Consider the following 18,406-nt stretch of genomic DNA (forward strand, 5'->3'; position numbering starts at 1 on the left):
ATTGGTTTTAGTCATATAGATATTGGTTCAGCCAGAAAAATTTATTAAATTCTCACGCTAAATGTTTGCTCTTTTTTTTTTTGTCCTTGCTATCTTAGGCTCCTTAAAAATTTATATTCTGCAAAGAAATTTCCAATTAATTTTTCTTACTATGAAATTTTTGTAGGAATGTATTTGTTGAAAATTCCTTTATGGTTTTGAAAATAAAGCCACAGACACTCCAGTCAAGGCTACTTATGGAATAGTGATAATTCTTAAGTGTTTAGAATGGAAATGTTACAGAACCGTGAAGTGAAGAAGTGACATTGAGACAAAACTACCTGAATTCATCAGATTGGCAAATGGGTTAATTTACCTTTTCCTCATCTAGCTTGTAAAAACCTAATTAGCTCTCTTTTCAGGGTAGTTAGAAATCTCATGCATTGACCTACTATTCTGACCAATGTATCATCTTTTTCCCATGGTAGAAGGCAAACAGTGTTAAGACCTGCTTGAAAAGTATATGTTATAAATGTTACACACTTCAAGAAAGGAAGAAGTCATCTTTTTTTGCAAATCATATGATTTGGTCTGTAACGCACCAGATTAGGTTTTAAAAAAACAGGCTTGACCATTAGCATACTGTATAGCATTTAGAATGGACCTTACAGTACTGAAAAGCTCAATGTTTCTCTTCCACAAAAATCTCCTAATTACTCACTCTTACTTCCTACTTCTTATTCATAAAAGCAAAACATACTAGTGTTAAGAAACTGAATTATTTTCCTCTCTGTGGCTTAAAATTGTAATCAATTGTAATAATGCTCCATGCCACTCTGGAGCAAAATGTGAGAATAAGTACTCCATTAAGGACTGTTGTTCAGCCTGAACAGCCTTATGCTATATATTTGACCATACACGGTCCCATTTTTAACTAGGCTGATACAAAATGATATTGTGTTAAAATCTTCAATTCTAAGGTAAAATTCAGCACTGATCACTTTTTTCAAAGGAAAACATGACAGATAAAATTACGTGCATTTCTTTTGCATATAAAATTTCCTACCAACAAGTACATGTAGAGTGAACATTTCATTAGCAGCTTACTGAATAGGAGTAATGGGCCAATAATAAATAGTCTTTATAGTACAGGCACAATTACATATCAGTGAAAACAAATGCCTCTCAAATTCTAGCCAATGAAAATAATATGGGATACTTTGCATTTTTTCATTGTTCTATGATTAAAAATAGACCACAATACAGAAATTTACTACCAAGAAAATTCAGTGTCAGTGATATGTACTGATAGAGCTTTACCAAAATGTATATTTTCAGACCTAAGGACATCAGACATCAAAGACACCCCCATCCTCACTGTGCCAAAGAAACTGAAACATCCAGAGAGCTGACAATATGTTAAAATTTTTATATGAAAACTTTTTGTTTTATAACACTAGTTATATTTCTAGATAAGTTAATATTATTAAAACTAAACACATCACACAGCACCTTTCCTTTTATATCTTGAAAAGTGTACAAGAACAAGAGTGGAAGAAAAAAGGGCTGATTAGAAAAGCCCACAGTCTTTTAGATTCTCTTTGATAATTATGTCTGTAACTGCATCAAACACGAACTTGACATTTTGGGTATCTGTAGCACAGGTCATGTGGGAATAAATTTCCTTATCTTCTTTTTTTAAATTCAGGTCTAGAAACTGGTTTTTGATGTAGTTCCCTGCATCTTCAAATGTATTTGGTCCTTGTTACAAAAAGAAATAAAGAAACGTTAATTACATTTAAAAATGAATGAAGTTAGAAATAATATCAGTAGGTTTTAGCATTTTACTTTGTGTGCTACTATTTGATATACTCACTATTGAAAAATCAAGATGGCAATGGTCACTTATCAGGGATTTATGCAATGTTACGTTGCTGGGAACTATGCTTACCCAGCTGGGTAGGGACTTCATTTGGCTGAAATGCTCACAATACAGTAAGAATACAAACATACATACATAAATAAGCTAGTAATGAAGCTTATATACATGACAAAGGCTGTGCATGTCTCTGTGTATGTGGGTGTGTGTATGTGCTTTAATATGAACTAAAAGAATAGAAATTGGAGATGAGTAGTCTACAAAATGAGGGTGGTATTTGAGCTGGATCTTGAGGGGTAGCTAGAAGAGAGAAGGAAATAGCATGAGTGAAGGCCAAAGCAGGAGAATGGCCTGTGTCACTAGACTCGAAAGTAGGGTTGAGCAGCAAGTGTGCACTTTGCAGAATCTAGTTGGAATTGTAGCAAATCAAGTAGAAAGGATGGCATGGGTCAGATTAAAGACTATGTTGCTAATTAAACAAAGGGCTTGAAATGACATATGTACAAGTAGAGACAGCTGTTCTTTTTTTGAAGCTTATTTATTTGAGAGAGAGAATATACAAGCGGCAGGGCAGAGAGTGAGGGAAATAAAATACGAAGCAGGCTCTGGCCTTTGAGCTGTCAGCACAGAGCCTGACGCAGGTCTCTAACACACAAACCGTGAGATCATGATTTGAGCCAAAGCTGGATCCTTGCTTCACTGACTGAGCCACCCAGGCACCCCAAGACAGCTATTCTTGACTGATGCTTTAGTAGAACTAAATGGAGAGTCGATGAAAGGTGGGCTTGGGAATGTTTAGGCTGGAAGCAAAAGACACAATGGATCAATAAAAATACAAATGGTAATAAACACAAGGTAGCCAAAAGTGATCTGTTGGTGGGCTTTATAACAGAATATACTTGGTGGGAACCTAACACACGATAGGGCAGTAGCATAAAGATTTTCCAAGGAGATGAGATTTTGTTCCCCACTTTATTGTATCTAGGAGAAAAATGCCATGAGGGACAATTGTTATAACCATGTAACATGGCTAAAATCCAAAACACTAACAACACCAAATGCTGGCAAAGATGTTGAGCCATAGGAACTCTAATTCGTTGCTGGTAGGGATGAGAAATGGTACAGCCACTTGGGAAGGCAGTTGGGCAGTTTCTTATAAAGCTAAACATGGTATTAGCATACAGTCCAGCAAATATGCTTCTAGGTATTTACACAAAAACTTATGTGTGCACAGAATCATGAAGATAGATGTTTATAGCAGCTTTATTTAGAATTGCCAGAAATTGGAAGTAATTCAGGTGTCCTTCTATAGGCGAAAGGTTAAAGAAACTAGTTTCTTTATGGAATGGAATACTATTCAACAATAAAAGGAAATGGACTATCAACCCATGAAAAGTGGTGGAGGGAATTTAAATGTATATTGCGTTTAAAAATGAAAGCGAAAATAGTCTGTCAGAAAATGCCATATATTGTATGATTGCAGCTATATGCGTTCTGGAAAGGGCACAGCTATAGATAAAAAGATCAGAGGTTGCCACGAGAGAGAAGGGAGGGGAAAAACATAAATTTTTTTATGGCAGTGAAACGATTCTGTGTGTTACTGTCATGGTGGATACATGACATGGATTTGGGAGAGCATACAGAACTGAGTAACACAGAGAGCCCCCACTGAAAACTATAGACTTTAGTTATAGTGTATCAATATCTATCAGTCAGTTGTAACAAATACACCACATCAAGGCAAAATGTTAATAATAAGGGAAACCAGAATGTGACCACAGAGGGAGTATATGGAAACTCTGTATTTTCTGTTCATTTTTCCTGTAAACTAAAGACTGCTCTAAGAAATAGTCGATTAGTTAGAAGAAAACATAAAGAGCTTTACTTAGTCTATATTTAGTTTGTAGTATTCAACATGGAATCGTGACTATATTTAATCACATGATAAATGTGTTAACACAGAAATGATAATATTCACAAAGCTAGAGGAAAGATATAAGCAACTGTTTTAGATTAGCATAGTTACTGCGACCGAATACCATGCCTAGTAACATTTGGGTTACCCAAGTATCTCAGTGGTGGAATTGGGCTTCTATTTGTGTTTAAATCATGAAAATTTCCATCTTACATAATATCATTAACAACAGAACATTTAACTATATACGAAAAAAAAAAAGTTGTCTCTGAGGGAAAAACAACCCACCTATAGACCTGACATTTATAGTCACTGATTAACAGAATCAGCACTAAAATTCTAGGATCTAGGAAAACTGGAAAGAGAATATGTCACTATTCTCAAAATCATTCAAACTGTCCTTCGGAAAACTTAATTCTGACTTTGAGAAACCACTGCATTATAAGGTTTCATTGGGGAATACGTAAAAAAATGTCAATTTGGAATATATTGTTTATAATGTTTAAGATAATATAATTTTCAATGTTGTTTAATACATAGAGTAGCAACCCTGATCTACCTAACCTCCTGTTTATTGACTAGAGCTTTGCTTTAATGTAGAAGGTTTTCTGTTTATCTGCAAACAGTTTGGATTCTTCCAGTTTGGATCATACACGTGACTCAAGCAATTATCATAAGCCTCAACTTCATAGATGCTACCTGTCAAGATGCAGATAGGAAAATATAGGTCTATGTAAGAATTTAGTGGGGCACCTGGGTGGCTCAGTCGGTTAAGCAACTGACTTCGACTCAGGTCATGATCTCACGGTTTGTGAGTGCTAGCCCCAAGTCAGGTTCTGTGCTGACAGCTCAGAGCCAGGAGCCTGCTTCAGATTCCGTGTCTCCCTTTCTCTCTGCCCTTCCCCCGCTTGCACTCTCTTTCTCACTGTCAAAAAATGAATAAACATTAAAAAACATTTTAAAAAGAATTTAGTATGGCATTAAAGAAAGAAGATCTTACCAGTGTATTCTGGAAAGCAGATACTAAGATGCACTTTGGTTACTTTTTCTTGAAAGAGATCCTTTTTATTGAGAAACAGGACAATGGAGGTGGTTGCAAAGTACTTGTGATTACAGATACTGTTGAATAGGTGAAGGCTTTCATGCATTCTGTTCTGTTAGGTATAAAAGATGAGAATGTGTAGGATTATTATTTGCAAAATATTAACATCGGGTATTATAAGCAAAGCTCTAGAAATAACATCTATGTTTGGAAGGAATTCACTGAGTTGGGGAGTGTGGTAGTAATGTCGGAAAGCACAAATGCTTAGGTGTTTGTTTGTTTGTTTGTTTGTTTGTTTTACCCTGGCCTTGCTTTCCTTTTAGACTTACCACTTCCTCATCTTCCACTAGGACCATGTCATAGGCACTGAGCGCGGCACAAAATATAATGCATGTAACGCCTTCAAAGCAGTGAATCCATTTCTTTCTCTCAGATCTCTGTCCTCCTACGTCGAACATTCTTTAAAAAAAAAAAAAAAGAATAGCAAACCTTAGAGATACCTATCAAAAGTTACATTAATATTAACATTTCTAGTTGTAAATGAATGCTCTCCTATCTTTAAAAGATTTTATTTTTATTGATTATAAGATATTTTAATTGGTCAATTTGCAGCTCAAGGACTATGGAAAAAGAGAAAGTTTATCTTTTTTTCTTTCATTTTTTTGTATTCATGAAAACTAGATAAAAGATACAATAACTCATATACTGGCTTTGGGGGACTGAGGAATTTTAAGCAGCTTATGGTTTTAGTAAGAAATCTATTAGAGTCGAGAAACTTCGATCAAAGGCTATGCATAGTGTGGAAGTGTTGAAGCACTATATTGTACACCCGAAACTAACAGAATGCTGCATGTTAACTGTACCAGAACAATAATTTAAAAGAAAAAAGTCTCTGCATAATCTTAAATGAACAGAACCTACAAAAAGATTGGAAGCCACCATAGTTCTGATACTACAATCCCTGTTTCTTCTCTTACCTCTTGCTACATTCATTTGTTCATTCAAACAATGACTGTTTGCATTTTATGTGCTACACACTGTGCGAGGACTACAAACACAGAGATGAATAGATACAGTCACTAGCTTCAAAGAGCTCTCTGTCATGCAGAGAGAAAACCAATATGCTATTATAGTATTATATAATAAATACTCTAATATGCAAGGTAAAATGTGAGCCCAGAGGAAAACTTAAGTCAGCCAGAGTCATCATGGAACCTACTCACAGGAAGTGTTTTAGAATTTGGCCCTCCCCCTGTGTTAGTATTTCGGCAAGAGACATCATTGTGGACATAGCAACTTGGTAAAGAAACTAGGAGTTTCTATTCTTAAGACCTCCCTTTCCCTTACCCTCCATATAATACACATACAAAATGCAGTTCCCAACTCATCCTCTTCTTTCCAAGTCCCCTTGTCTTTTGCAAGCCACCAACATTTCTTTTTTTTTTTCTTTTAAGTTTATTTATTTATTTTGAGAGAGAGACAGAGAGAGAGCAAGTACACAGGGGAGGGCCACAGAAAGAATCCCAAGCAGGCTCCATGCTTTCAGTGCAGAGCTTGATGCGGGGCTCAATCCTACCACCATGAGATTATGACATGAGCCAAAATCAAGAGTTAGATGCTTAATTGTCTGAGCAACCCAGGTGCCCCAAGCCACCAAGCTCCCCAACCTCCCCAACTTGCCCAAGTTCCCCAAATTCCGCAAGCTCGCCATGCTCACCATAGCCACTGCAAAACTCTGTGATTTGCCACAGGCTTCTTAGCCATGGAACCAAACACAGACTGGTTTGATGACCCTTAAGGCTCTGGCTATTTTGGTTCCTGCTTACTTTTTCCAGCTTAGTTCATACCACTTTCCTCTTTAATCCAGTCCAATCACAAGGCTATTCTTTAAGTGACTTTAGTATAAACCTACTTTTTGCTGCTTCAGGACTACTGCACAGTCACTTTTTTCCTCACATAACTCTGCCTTTTTCTCAACTTGAAGGTCTTACAGTCAGTGTCTCCTTCACAAGGAAGCCTCCTTGGTCATCTATGTAAATGGTCTCTCTTCCTATCCCCATTTAATTTCTATCGCATCACTTTCTTTGCTTCGTAGTGATTGTCATAATCAGTAATTAATTAGTTTGTTTATTTTTTATGGGTTTAATATCTACCATCTTCTTAATAGAATACCAACCTCAGGGCAGGGACTTAACTATATTAGTGACAACTATATTCCCAGTATCAGGCACTATGTCTGACCTACAGTAGACATGCAATAAATATTTGCCGAACAAATGAATATATTGCATGTTAATGGGATGGAGGGTGGATTTCGATATCAAGTGCAGGTGCAAAAGTCATTAAGGAATGAGAGGACATGGCATGTTTAGGGTAAGCACGTAATTTATATTTTGGGGAACATGAAAACTTAGATAAAGCCATTGAGATATATGGCCTGCTCATTATTCATTTATTCAATAAATATTTATTGATCATGCCAGGCATTAGAGATTCAACCTCAAGAAGCTTCTAATTTGCTGGTGGCAGAGAAGGCAGTAGTGCATGTTGTGTGTTTGTGAACAGACATAGGATATACAGATAGAGAGTGTAGGGGTAATTGGAACTGAAGTAATCAGAAACTGCAGTCATTAAAATTTTAGGATGGGGGGTGGAGGCAAGTGGATGTCTGGGGAAAACATTCCATGTAAAGGCAGCAGAGAAAACAGCAAGAGCAAAGGATCTGAGCAGGCAGGAGTAAGGCTGATGAGTCAGGCCAGAAATAGATGAATAAGGCCTTTTATATCACATGAGAAGATATTTATATTAGAATCAGTGGGGAATGATGTGAGATTTGGGGGCAGGGAATTAAAATTGTTTGCTTGTTTGTTTGTTTGTTTGTTGTTATATTCGGTCACTTTGATCTGAGTCCAGAAGATAGGTTTGATAAGAAAGAGACTAGAGGCAGAGAAAGGAGTTATGGGGCTTTTGTAATAGCTTAACCGCAAGACATTAATTACTAAGAAACATCCAAGCTGCACAAAGATTACAAAGGCAATAACTATACTTGGGATAATAAAAGTCAATCAGCTGACATTACTGAAGATAAAAGTATAATACATTGCCCTTCTTTACTACTGCACACTTCATATATGAACCAGGTAGGGAACAAACATATGGAACTGAAAGTCCTCAAATACACACACACACACACACACACACACACACACACACACACACACCAGTACAAAAAGAGTTCACTAGTAGATTGAAAGAGAAGATGCTCACAATATTCATGATAGTGCTTAGGAGTTCAGTGGTTATGTGATTTGGAAATTTAAATCCAGTGTCAATAAAGACTGTTACAGGTGCTGGTAATACCAAGCCCTCTGCAGTTTCAGACTTGCAGTATAAATGGAGGAAGAGGACAGCATTTTGACTTCAAGGTTATATTATGAGTAAATCAATCAACAAACTTAATTGTTAAAAACCAGTCAACACTCTTATGGAAGCAAGGATAATAAATACGCATTCAGACATTTAAATCTGTAGTTTTTTTTTGATCTATAAAGTAATCTTAGTCTTTTTTTCAGACTTTGAAAAGTAGTTTTATCTATTGAAATTATAACATGTAGTACAAATGGAAATAGTTGGGATCGTGACTTTGATTTCCTCCATAAATGCTCATATCACCAATTGTAATATCTTAATTTTATTTTTTTTATTTATTTCTTAAAATTTTTTAATGTTTATTTGTTTTTTTGAGACAGAGAGAGACAGAGCATGAATGGGGGAGGGTCAGAGAGAGAGGGAGACACAGAATCCGAAACAGGCTCCAGGCTCTGAGCTGTCGTCACAGAGCCCCACGCAGGGCTCGAATTCACAGACTGTGAGATCATGACCTGAGCCGAAGTCAGATGCTCAACTGACTGAGCCACCCAGGCACCCCAGTAATATCTTAATTTTAATGTAACATACTTAATAAGAGTTTATTTGCCAGGCATGTAAGCAATCTATAACAATTTACTCAAATTTTAAAATATAAACTTATAGTTTATACATATACATGTAAATATACATATAGTTTATGTACAACTATTGTTTCTCTTTTTCAGATGAGACATTAAAGCAACTTGCCCAAGGCTTAGTAATTCAACTAATATCTGTAGAGGCTATTATGTACCAGGCATCATGATAGGTTCTGTGGGTATGATAGTGAACCTCATCATGTGTCAGTCTATTTGCTTAGACCAGAGGTCCCCAACTAGTACATACTGTCCACAGTTAGCTTTAAAACTCTTAAGCTCTCACCAGTGGGCCAGAATTACCTTCACTGTACAGTCTATCCTTCCCCTAAGCCAAACAATAGCTCTATGTATTGTCAAACTGGGCAAAAATGTAAAACTCTCCCCTTACCAGGTGTTTTGTTCCATTATTTTAATGGCGATGGTATAGACCTCCGGGGATCTAGCTATTGTGTATATTCTCCACTTGATCACATGAGTATATGATGGATCATATCTGGTAAAGAACTGTGATACTGTGACTGAACAAAGATGCATCAAGTTGTGGGTTTTGGTGCACAGAGGACTGAATATACATCAGAGTTTTAAATTCCTTGTAGGCTTTTCAAACTAAAACAACTCCTTGTATCTCCACCCACTAGATTTTAACATGTAAATATCTCCATAATTCTTGTTTTCTCTTGTGTTCTAGTCCTCTCTCCAGGGTTTGCTTCCATACTGGACATCCTATAATGGAGAACTAACCAATCATGGAATGAGGGCAAAAGTTGCTAGATGAATAGAATGTTTGTGCTAAGACAGCCCAATCTTCAGTTTCCACAGTAGAAATGATACTGCTGCAGGAACCAAATTCCAGGACACCTTGATTAAGTTTTCCCCACTAAATAGGACTTGGATGAGTTAATTAGCATTTGTTTTTGAGCTTCTTTATCTCTGTTTTTATGGCCAACTAAGTAAGCTATCTGTCTGATAATTTCTTTTTTATTTTTATTTTTTCAAGTTTATTTATTTAAAGAGAAAGAGAGGGAACAAGCAGGGTGGGAACAGAGAGAGGGGAGAGAGGGAATCCCAAGCAGACTCCACTCCATTAGTGCAGAGCCTAATGCAGGGCTCAAACTCATGAACCGTGAAATCATGACCTGAGCCGAAATCAAGAGTTGGACCCTTGACGAACTGAGCCACCCACACCTGATAATTTCTTTTTTAAAATCACTTTTATATTTTCAATTAGATTATATTCAAAAGTCACAAATCTGACAGGGTGACTTAGTATAACTGCTCAGATTCCTAGCATGGTGGTCATATATTTTACCTCAAAGAGGGTAATCTCATATTAATAGTTTTGAATAAGAAAAAAAATTGCAGGGAACCCCTTGCAATGAAAACGGTAATAAGAATGATCAAGGTATGAGTATTACCAATTTATGGACTCCTAGGGGAATATAAACTCCCCAGGAAAAGGGAAAAACAGAAATTTCATATACTTCCCATGTATTTCTTTTCTACAATGTAATGATACCAAATGGCTTTCCCCAAAAATAGAATGTTTGCAAAACCTTTGAGATGAGAGTCAAAGCAAGCCCAGCAATCTCACTGGCTCTCTGCTGACTTTCTCTGATCATTCAGCTTCTTCAAAGCCTACTGTTGATATTAACATCTTTGTGTAAGGGTAGCTCTTCTCTTCAGGTAAATGTATAAAATCAGCGAGGGGTATAAAATGTAGTATGACCCTTAGCCAACAGTTCTTTTAACCTATCATGCAGCCTCCACTAAACACATTTTAATAGGCTTAGCTTTCTCGCAAGGAAGGGAGGACAAAGATCTGCCCTCTGAGTGTTTCGTTATGTTGATAAAAATGACTTTTGAAAGTCTTAGATTGCATGCCAATAACCTACTCATGTTATGACTCACTTGATAAACAGTGGTGTGTGTGTATATATGCATGGGAGCAGGTTGACATTAGAGACAAAGGTCCAGGAAGCATTGGCCATTGCTCTAATGTCATCTGCCATTACAGAATTGAAATGTTCATTAGCAGATCAGACCAACATCTGGAGTTTTGTTTTCATATTGAGTGTACTGGATATAATGTTAGCTCTAAGAAGTTACATTTTGTTTTCCTGCTATTGTAGTCCTTTCTTGTCATACATCTCTCTTCACTTTTAACTCTTTTTCTAAGTTTTAATTTGGGGCTTATTTTAGAGGTGTAAAGCATTACAATCTATTGAAACATTTTCAAGATTCCCAAAGTAGAAGCATTTACTTATATATTTCATTGAATAAGTATTCTTCTAAATAAAAATATATTTAAGAATGTATATGAGTATATATAAATATATAAGTATATGGGAGTATGGATACATATATATTCCATCATGACCATTCTGTGAAAAACAAAAGTAGAAATCAGAGAAAAACATTCATTTCTGCTGACTGAACACTTGGATTTGTCAAATCTACATAACAATTAATGAGGTAAATGTACATGTGATACAGATTGAGTATCCTTAATTCCTTGAGCAGTTAAGGTAACCAGAGCCTTAATGATATTGAATAGAATATGCAGTTCTCATTTTGCATTTTGCATGAAGTTTTTTAATGTATATTTTGGTAATACATATTTTCTTATTAATTCTGATATTTAAGTCAGAATTCTTAAATTAAAAAAAAGTTTTTAAATGCCTGAGTTGTATGATACAACTAAAAATCCACAGGCAAGGCTTTTAGGTGATAGCTGAACATTGATTATTTGTTAAACTACCCATGGTATTAATATAGGGCGAACTGCCAGAGTTTTATATTAAATAGTTGGCTTTACATTAAACAGTTGTGTTTTATAATCTATTTTAAACAGTTCGGAAAGCTATTGAATTTTATGGGTTTGTGTCAAACAGTTGGCTAAATATTTAACCACACAAGATTATTCACAGTTCATATTAGATAGATTATAATGAAATAATCTGTACTTCATAGCAATTAAAAATTATTGCATAATCTACGCTAAAAAAAAAACGAAAATCTAACCTGATTTGGAATTTATTTTAAATTATTCTGTTGGTGGAGCTTTTTTAAGATATTTGACCATATAATATTAAACCATCTTAAGATGGCAACATATTAAAGGGCCAGGATAGATCTGTGTCACCACCACACAGCCATCACAAAATAGCCTAACCAAGTCTTTCTCTGGTGCCAAGTTCTCAAAATAGATTAGGACAGATATTTGCAGACAAAAAAGATATGCACAGAGATCATTCTAAATCCCTTCACTGCTTGTATATAAAAAACAGAATCAAAAGGAGTTATAACCATAAAACAGTCAGGGTCTCTAAATGCTCATAATTGTTAATAACATTATATACTTGCTACAAAATGTGTGCGTGTTTGTTTGGAACTTGATATGCCCACTAGATAATTCTCTAATTATTGAATAGTATAATTCACAAAGTCATTAAAATATATCACTAGAATAAATTAGACATGTTACATAGCTTATTGTCTTGATAATACTAACCATGAACATACTTGAAACAAATATATAGCTATACATGAGTGATTGCTCTGTGAGATCTAATAGAGAAGGACAAAGCTAATTTGAGATCTAGCAGCTGAGTAGACAATCAGACTCACTCCTAAACTGACTTATGCCCCCACAGAAATAAACAGAGTGCATATGATCAATTTGAAATTTAAGAAAATTATAATGTATTTCATAGATCCACTCAAACATTGTTGAGAATAGTTATGTTGAATTTATAAAACCTAAAACTCTATGTTGTAATAATTGCTGACCTCTCTTCCTTGACTTCCATATAGTTTTATGTCCTCTTAATTCTATTGTTTAATTGTGGAACAATTAGGGAGAAAGTGGCTTCTCTATCATTGTTGGATAAATCATTATAAATCTGTAAGTTCTTCGTCCTGAGGGATTATTTTATAACAATAAAAAAGCTCACACTTGTGTTTTCCATTTACATAGTACTTTAACATTTGTAAAGATAATTTATTTTACATTTGACTGTTGGAATTCTGGTTTGATAAGAACTCTAAGGTAATTTCCATTAAATTAGGTGATACAGGAAGATGATACAGTATCTTAACAGACAGAATTTTTCATTTTGATGTTCCTGTTTAAAATTCTAGAGTTCTCTAGTTTAGTATGCAAATTAAATCTTTAGTTTTAAATAGTCATAGGATGATTTATGCTATGTGAATTCAAATCAATGCTAATGCAATATATTTTAATACCTGGGCACTTACTGAAATGAAGTTGGAAGGTATCTTATTTTTAGACTTTCTATTTTGAAGCACTACCCAATTTTATACTATAAAAGTCTGTGTACTTTTAGATAATCCTATTCAGCACTTCAAAAAAAAAACCAAGTGATTTAACTGTGGAAATTATTAAGGGATTAATATATCTCAGTTGCGGTGACTAAGCTTAAAAACGTAATTAAATGATTTTAAATAGTTCCTTAAGAAAAAAGTATAGTTGCCTTTTTTATATTTTGTAGTAAAATTTAAATACTTTCAACACTTCATTGTTTAAATACTTGTTTTTAAAGAAATTTCCTGCATTTGAGTTATTATCCTTCTCCATTTCCTAACAGAAGATGCCTTTAATAATACACCCTCTTCAGGAAGAAGAAAAACAAAACATTAAAACAAAAGAGCTGCAAACCTGTTTGAATGAATGCAAAGAGGTTGTATTTGTGTGGTATAGAAACTGTCAAAAGAAATCCTAACTTGGTTTCACAATCCAATTCACAAACACCTTCCATTTCAGCATTGATGCTGTCATAGAGAATTAGCAAGTCCTTTTCTTATTCCTTCATAAGCACCGACAATATATGAAAGCAGCATAGGCAATCACCTGTCTATATGACTTACGACAATGCCTCACAAAACACAGAACTACAAAAGAATGGGAAAATGGTACACCAATAGGGGTTTAAAGGTATACTCTGAAGAGGTCTATTATGAGGTAATATATCTTTAAAATAATGTTTTATTTATTAATTGCCTTTTTTAATTTTTAGAGAAATAGGGAGCATGAGCAGGGGAGAGCGGCAGGGGGAGAGAGAGAACCTTAAGCAGGCTCCATGCTCAGCACAGAGCCTGACACAGCGCTTGATCCCACGACCATGGGATCATGACCTGATCAAGAGTAGTGTGCTCAACTGACTGAGCCAGCCAAGTACCCCTAAAATCATTTTTTTAAATATTAATGCAAATGCTGTATTCTATTCAGGATATAATTTTTTAAAATTCTGTGAGTATTATTTGCTACTGAGTGAAATAGATGTTCCAAATAATGGACATGACTTTCTGAGGTTTATGTGTTCATTGGCAATTGTCATGTCCCTGGTTTCAGAAGCACAGATGTGCAAAGGTACTGAGGCTTGCCAACTCAGAGATATCTCACAAACAGGTCCTCTTCTCTCTCTGTAGGGAGTTATGAATGACCAAAAACGTTTGAAGAAGCACTTACTCTACAGAAAAAAAGAATGGTTTCTTTTTTTTTTTCTAATTTGTTTTTTAACGTTTATTTATTTTTGAGGGAGAGAGAGAGTGAATGAGTGGGGTTGGGGCAGAGAGAGAGGGAGACACAGAATCCGAAGCAGGCTCCAGCCTCCAAGCTGTCAGCACAGAGCCTAATGCGGGGCTCGAACTCGTGAAATCATGACCTGAGCCAAAGTCAGATGCTTAACCGACTGAGCCATCCAGGTGCCCCTAAAAAAGAATGGTTTCTGTCCCAATTTACCTAACAGCCCACAATGACATGCAGTGCAAGAAGTGTGGTTTTTGAAGTTAGAAAGATGTATGTTCTAATCACATTTCTAACACTTCTATGTATGATATTGAGGAAATCTTTCACCTCATTTTAGCTTTAATTTTTTTCTTTATCCAAAATAAGGACAGCAATACTCAGGTCAACATGTTATAATGAGCATGTAAAAATAGGGTATATATAGTGCTTGGCATCACACATTTATTCATCCAGCAAGAACTGACAGTACGCCTACTCTGTGCTGGCCACTGTGATAATCACAGGAGACGGCACTGTAAACAGACATGACTCTGGCCTCCAGGAGCTCAGAGCATAGGAGACAGAAACAGAAACAAAGGAGGAAACAAATAAAGAAACAAGGAAACTTCACACATTAGTAAGTTTTTGTTTTTGGTGTTTTTTTAAGTAACAAAATAGTCTGATATTTCAGTGTTATAAGGGCATTGGCTCCCACTGGTATGGCTAGTGAGAGCTGTTTACATTTCTTCCCAGTGCTCATTCAGTGACCTCACTTTGCTAGGTTGCAATTAACCATTGTTAGGGTATTTATAGCAAGGGAATCCTCAAGAGCCATACATCAGGCTTTCCCTCTCCCTGTGTCCCAGAGATCCTATTGATATGTTTACCAGTACGCTACTGGGTGTAGTAGTGACAGGGATGTGAGGCGATGGGTAACAGAATGAATAAGTCTCCATGAGGTGATAGTTTCTGATTTGGGAACCTAATGATAAGAAGGAGCCGGTCCTTCTCATCCAGCGTCAGAGCATTTTAAGCAAAGAGAAGAGCAAGGTCCTAAGGTTTGGAATGTTCAAGGAACAGATATATATAGATATATAGATATAGGTATAGATATAGATATAGATATAGATATAGATATAGATATAGATATAGATATATGGCATATATCTATATCTATATATATGGCAGATAATTTGTGAAAGTGACTATTTCTGAGAAGATACTAAGTTGGTGTTGCAGAGAATGACTGAGTTATAAGCTTCTAGGTATTCATTATGTGATACTAATTTTCATAACTGGTTTATGGTCCAAGCGATCTAAAATCCAGAAAATTCCATTAGCTTGTGTAATGCTTTGACAGGGTTAGGAGGGGCAGAGGGACCAAGCAATTGGACTTGGACTCCCATGGGAAAACCTTAGAAACTGGATCAAAAACCAGAAGCCTGGAGAACGTAGTTGCCAAAGAGGAACAGCGATGACAGGACCGAAAACAAACTGCTTATGTTTGCCAAGAGTGGATGTGGATCCAAATCTTTGTGGCCACTTTATCCTGGTTTGATCTTTGGGTCATCTTTCAGAAAATTAACTATTGGTGGACCTGAGATTTGGGTGTAAATTTTGAAGGGCTTTATTTGATATTAACTTGAAAATATCCTGGCCATCTCTGTAATATCTATTCTAATTAGATATTACGTCTCACCACTTCTAATACTAAAAAAAATTTAAAGCTTTTATCCCACTGAAGTGAATTTTGCCTCACAAGTGGATACAGATAATTCATGTCACTTTCGTTGTTTTTCTACTTTTTAAAAGTATTCCCATTTTGTGTACATGAATGGGTTTACTAATTGTATTTTTATTAATTTTTCATTATTTAGTGGTACATCTGGAACCTGGTTTTAATGTTTAATAGTCCATCTCATCAACAATCCATAGGGAGAGGCAGTTAAATATGATGATGTTTTATAGCACTATGGTTTGGATTTCCAATTCTTGGTTCAAAAAATGAGTGGTTTTGGGGTGCCTGGGTGGCTCAGTTGGTTAAATAAGTATCTGACTTCAGCTCAAGTCATGATCTCATGATTTGTGGGTTTGAGCCTGCGTCAGGCTCTGTGCTGATAGCTCAGAGACTGGAGCCTGCTTTGGATTCTGTGTCTTCCTCTCTTGCTGCCCCTCTCCTGGTTGTGCTCTGTCTCTCTCTCAAAAATAAACAAACATTAAAAACATTTTTTTAGAAAATGAGTGATTTTGCACTAGCATTTCTAGAAAGGTCTTGATAATGTGACAGCAATAAAAATACTGGACTCATTTTCATACCCAAACCATGCTTATAAAACAGGCCTTGTTATTTCAGTAAATGGCATCACATTCAAATAGTTCTCCTCTCAATTATTTGCATCATTTTAAATTAAGGAAATGAATTAATAAGAGTATTTCAGGCAAATGAGAGAGTAGGAAGGCAAAGGAAATAGTATCCATGGCACCTGTTACTTTAATTTAAATACATTTTCTTTTCTTTTCTTTTTTTTAAGTAGGATATCAGTTTCAAGTAAGAGGAAAATAAAATCTAGCTACCACCTGGTCAATACAGAGGCATTTTTCTTGGAGGAAGTATTGGGACTTAGGGTGGGGGGTAGGGTGCAGGGCTATAGGAAGGCAATAAGGGAAAGTAGCACCGACAGTGAGCTAGGAAGGCCTAGAAAGTATGCCTAAGGTTCACTGGGCTTGAATATGGGTTAGACCTTTCTCTGTTAAAAAAAAAAAAAAAAAAAAGATATATATATATATATATATATATATATACACACATACACATATACATATATTTATTCATATACATATATGAAAAATTAAAAAATATATATATACGTATTGAATATTTCAGTTGATGATTAGAAAAGACATTGTTCATACCTGAAATGCAAATCTTTGAAGGAGAATTGAGTTTCAATGATTCCAGTTGTTTTCACTCGAGAATGTAAAACATCTTGCTCATTTGGGACATATCCAGGAGCTGTGATTCTATCTACATCATTAAGGTAGCTAATACAACAACAAAAATAGCATGTATTTTTAAAATTTGCATTTGAAGATACCAGGATTCAGTACAAATGAATTTTTACTTCAGGGTCCATTAAAATTATTAAACTCCAGACTGGTTCTCTCTAACCCTGCTCATCAGAGCTTGATGGACAGATGCTGCAGAATACTAAGTGTGGCACACACATGACCAATGGAGGCCTCTTGTAAAGACATCTAGGTCTGGGTGCCTGGGTGGCTCAGTTGGTTAAGCATCTGAGTTTTGATTTCAGCTCTGGTCATGATCCCGGGGTCATGGGATTGAGCCTGACCTGGAGACCCGTGTCAGGCTCCTTGCTAAGTCATGGAGCCTTCTTAAGATGCTTTTTCTCTTTCCCTCTGCCCCTCTCCCCTGCTTGTGTACCCTCTCTCTCTAAAAAAAAACAAAAACAAAAACTAGATCAATAGTACCTTAGCCTGCATTTTATGAGGTGTATGTAACAGAATTGATGTTATACAGATATATTTCAGAGAAAAGTTCTGTTTCCAGGTTTTGATCATCCCCCAAAACATCCTATCTTGTAATGGTAGTCACTAGATTATCTTCAAAATGCTGTAATTTGAATTTAGGCATTTTGAATTTTAAGGGAGTTATTGGTTTTCATAACTTGAAGTTTGTCCTGTTGTTCTCCATGGATTGTCTAGCTTAGGACTCTGGACCATTTGTATGAAGTGCCATGATTATATACAGTTAGCACAATAAGAGAAAATATTTTGATTTTCTTGCTGGTTCACGATGGAACTAACTCATGTCATTGCTGAGCCATTCAGGGGACAGAAGGCTGAACTTAGACATTGCACCCACTCCTATCTCTCTTCTCTTCCACCAATGTGTCAGTATCCTTACCTCTTTCCTGGACCACATATTTAAAAACCCTACTGTTAGCAAGCTGAGTACTGCCCTGGTTTTGCCCACAGGATCTAGAGGTGCTGAGAAGCAGAAATAGATCTGAGTAAGCCGTGTGCTCCACAAGAGTCT

At 35.9% G+C, this 18,406-nt stretch overlaps 1 protein-coding gene across 1 annotated transcript in view; it reads right to left on the reverse strand.

Annotated features, from left to right (window-relative positions):
* Window positions 1–203: 203 nt before the first annotated feature.
* The window catches only part of GNAT3 (G protein subunit alpha transducin 3), a 60,789-nt gene continuing 42,586 nt past the window's right edge, over window positions 204–18,406 (reverse strand). The window contains exons 5-8 of the mRNA XM_049641348.1: window positions 17,263–17,391; window positions 5,145–5,274; window positions 4,774–4,927; window positions 204–1,740 (exon numbers count right to left, since the gene is read on the reverse strand). Of these exons, the coding sequence (XP_049497305.1) occupies window positions 1,550–1,740; window positions 4,774–4,927; window positions 5,145–5,274; window positions 17,263–17,391 (604 nt within the window). The 3' untranslated portion in view covers window positions 204–1,549. The remainder of the gene's footprint in view (window positions 1,741–4,773; window positions 4,928–5,144; window positions 5,275–17,262; window positions 17,392–18,406) is intronic.

Source organism: Panthera uncia, chromosome A2, assembly GCF_023721935.1.
Source record: "Panthera uncia isolate 11264 chromosome A2, Puncia_PCG_1.0, whole genome shotgun sequence".
Taxonomy (NCBI): Eukaryota; Metazoa; Chordata; class Mammalia; order Carnivora; family Felidae; genus Panthera; species Panthera uncia.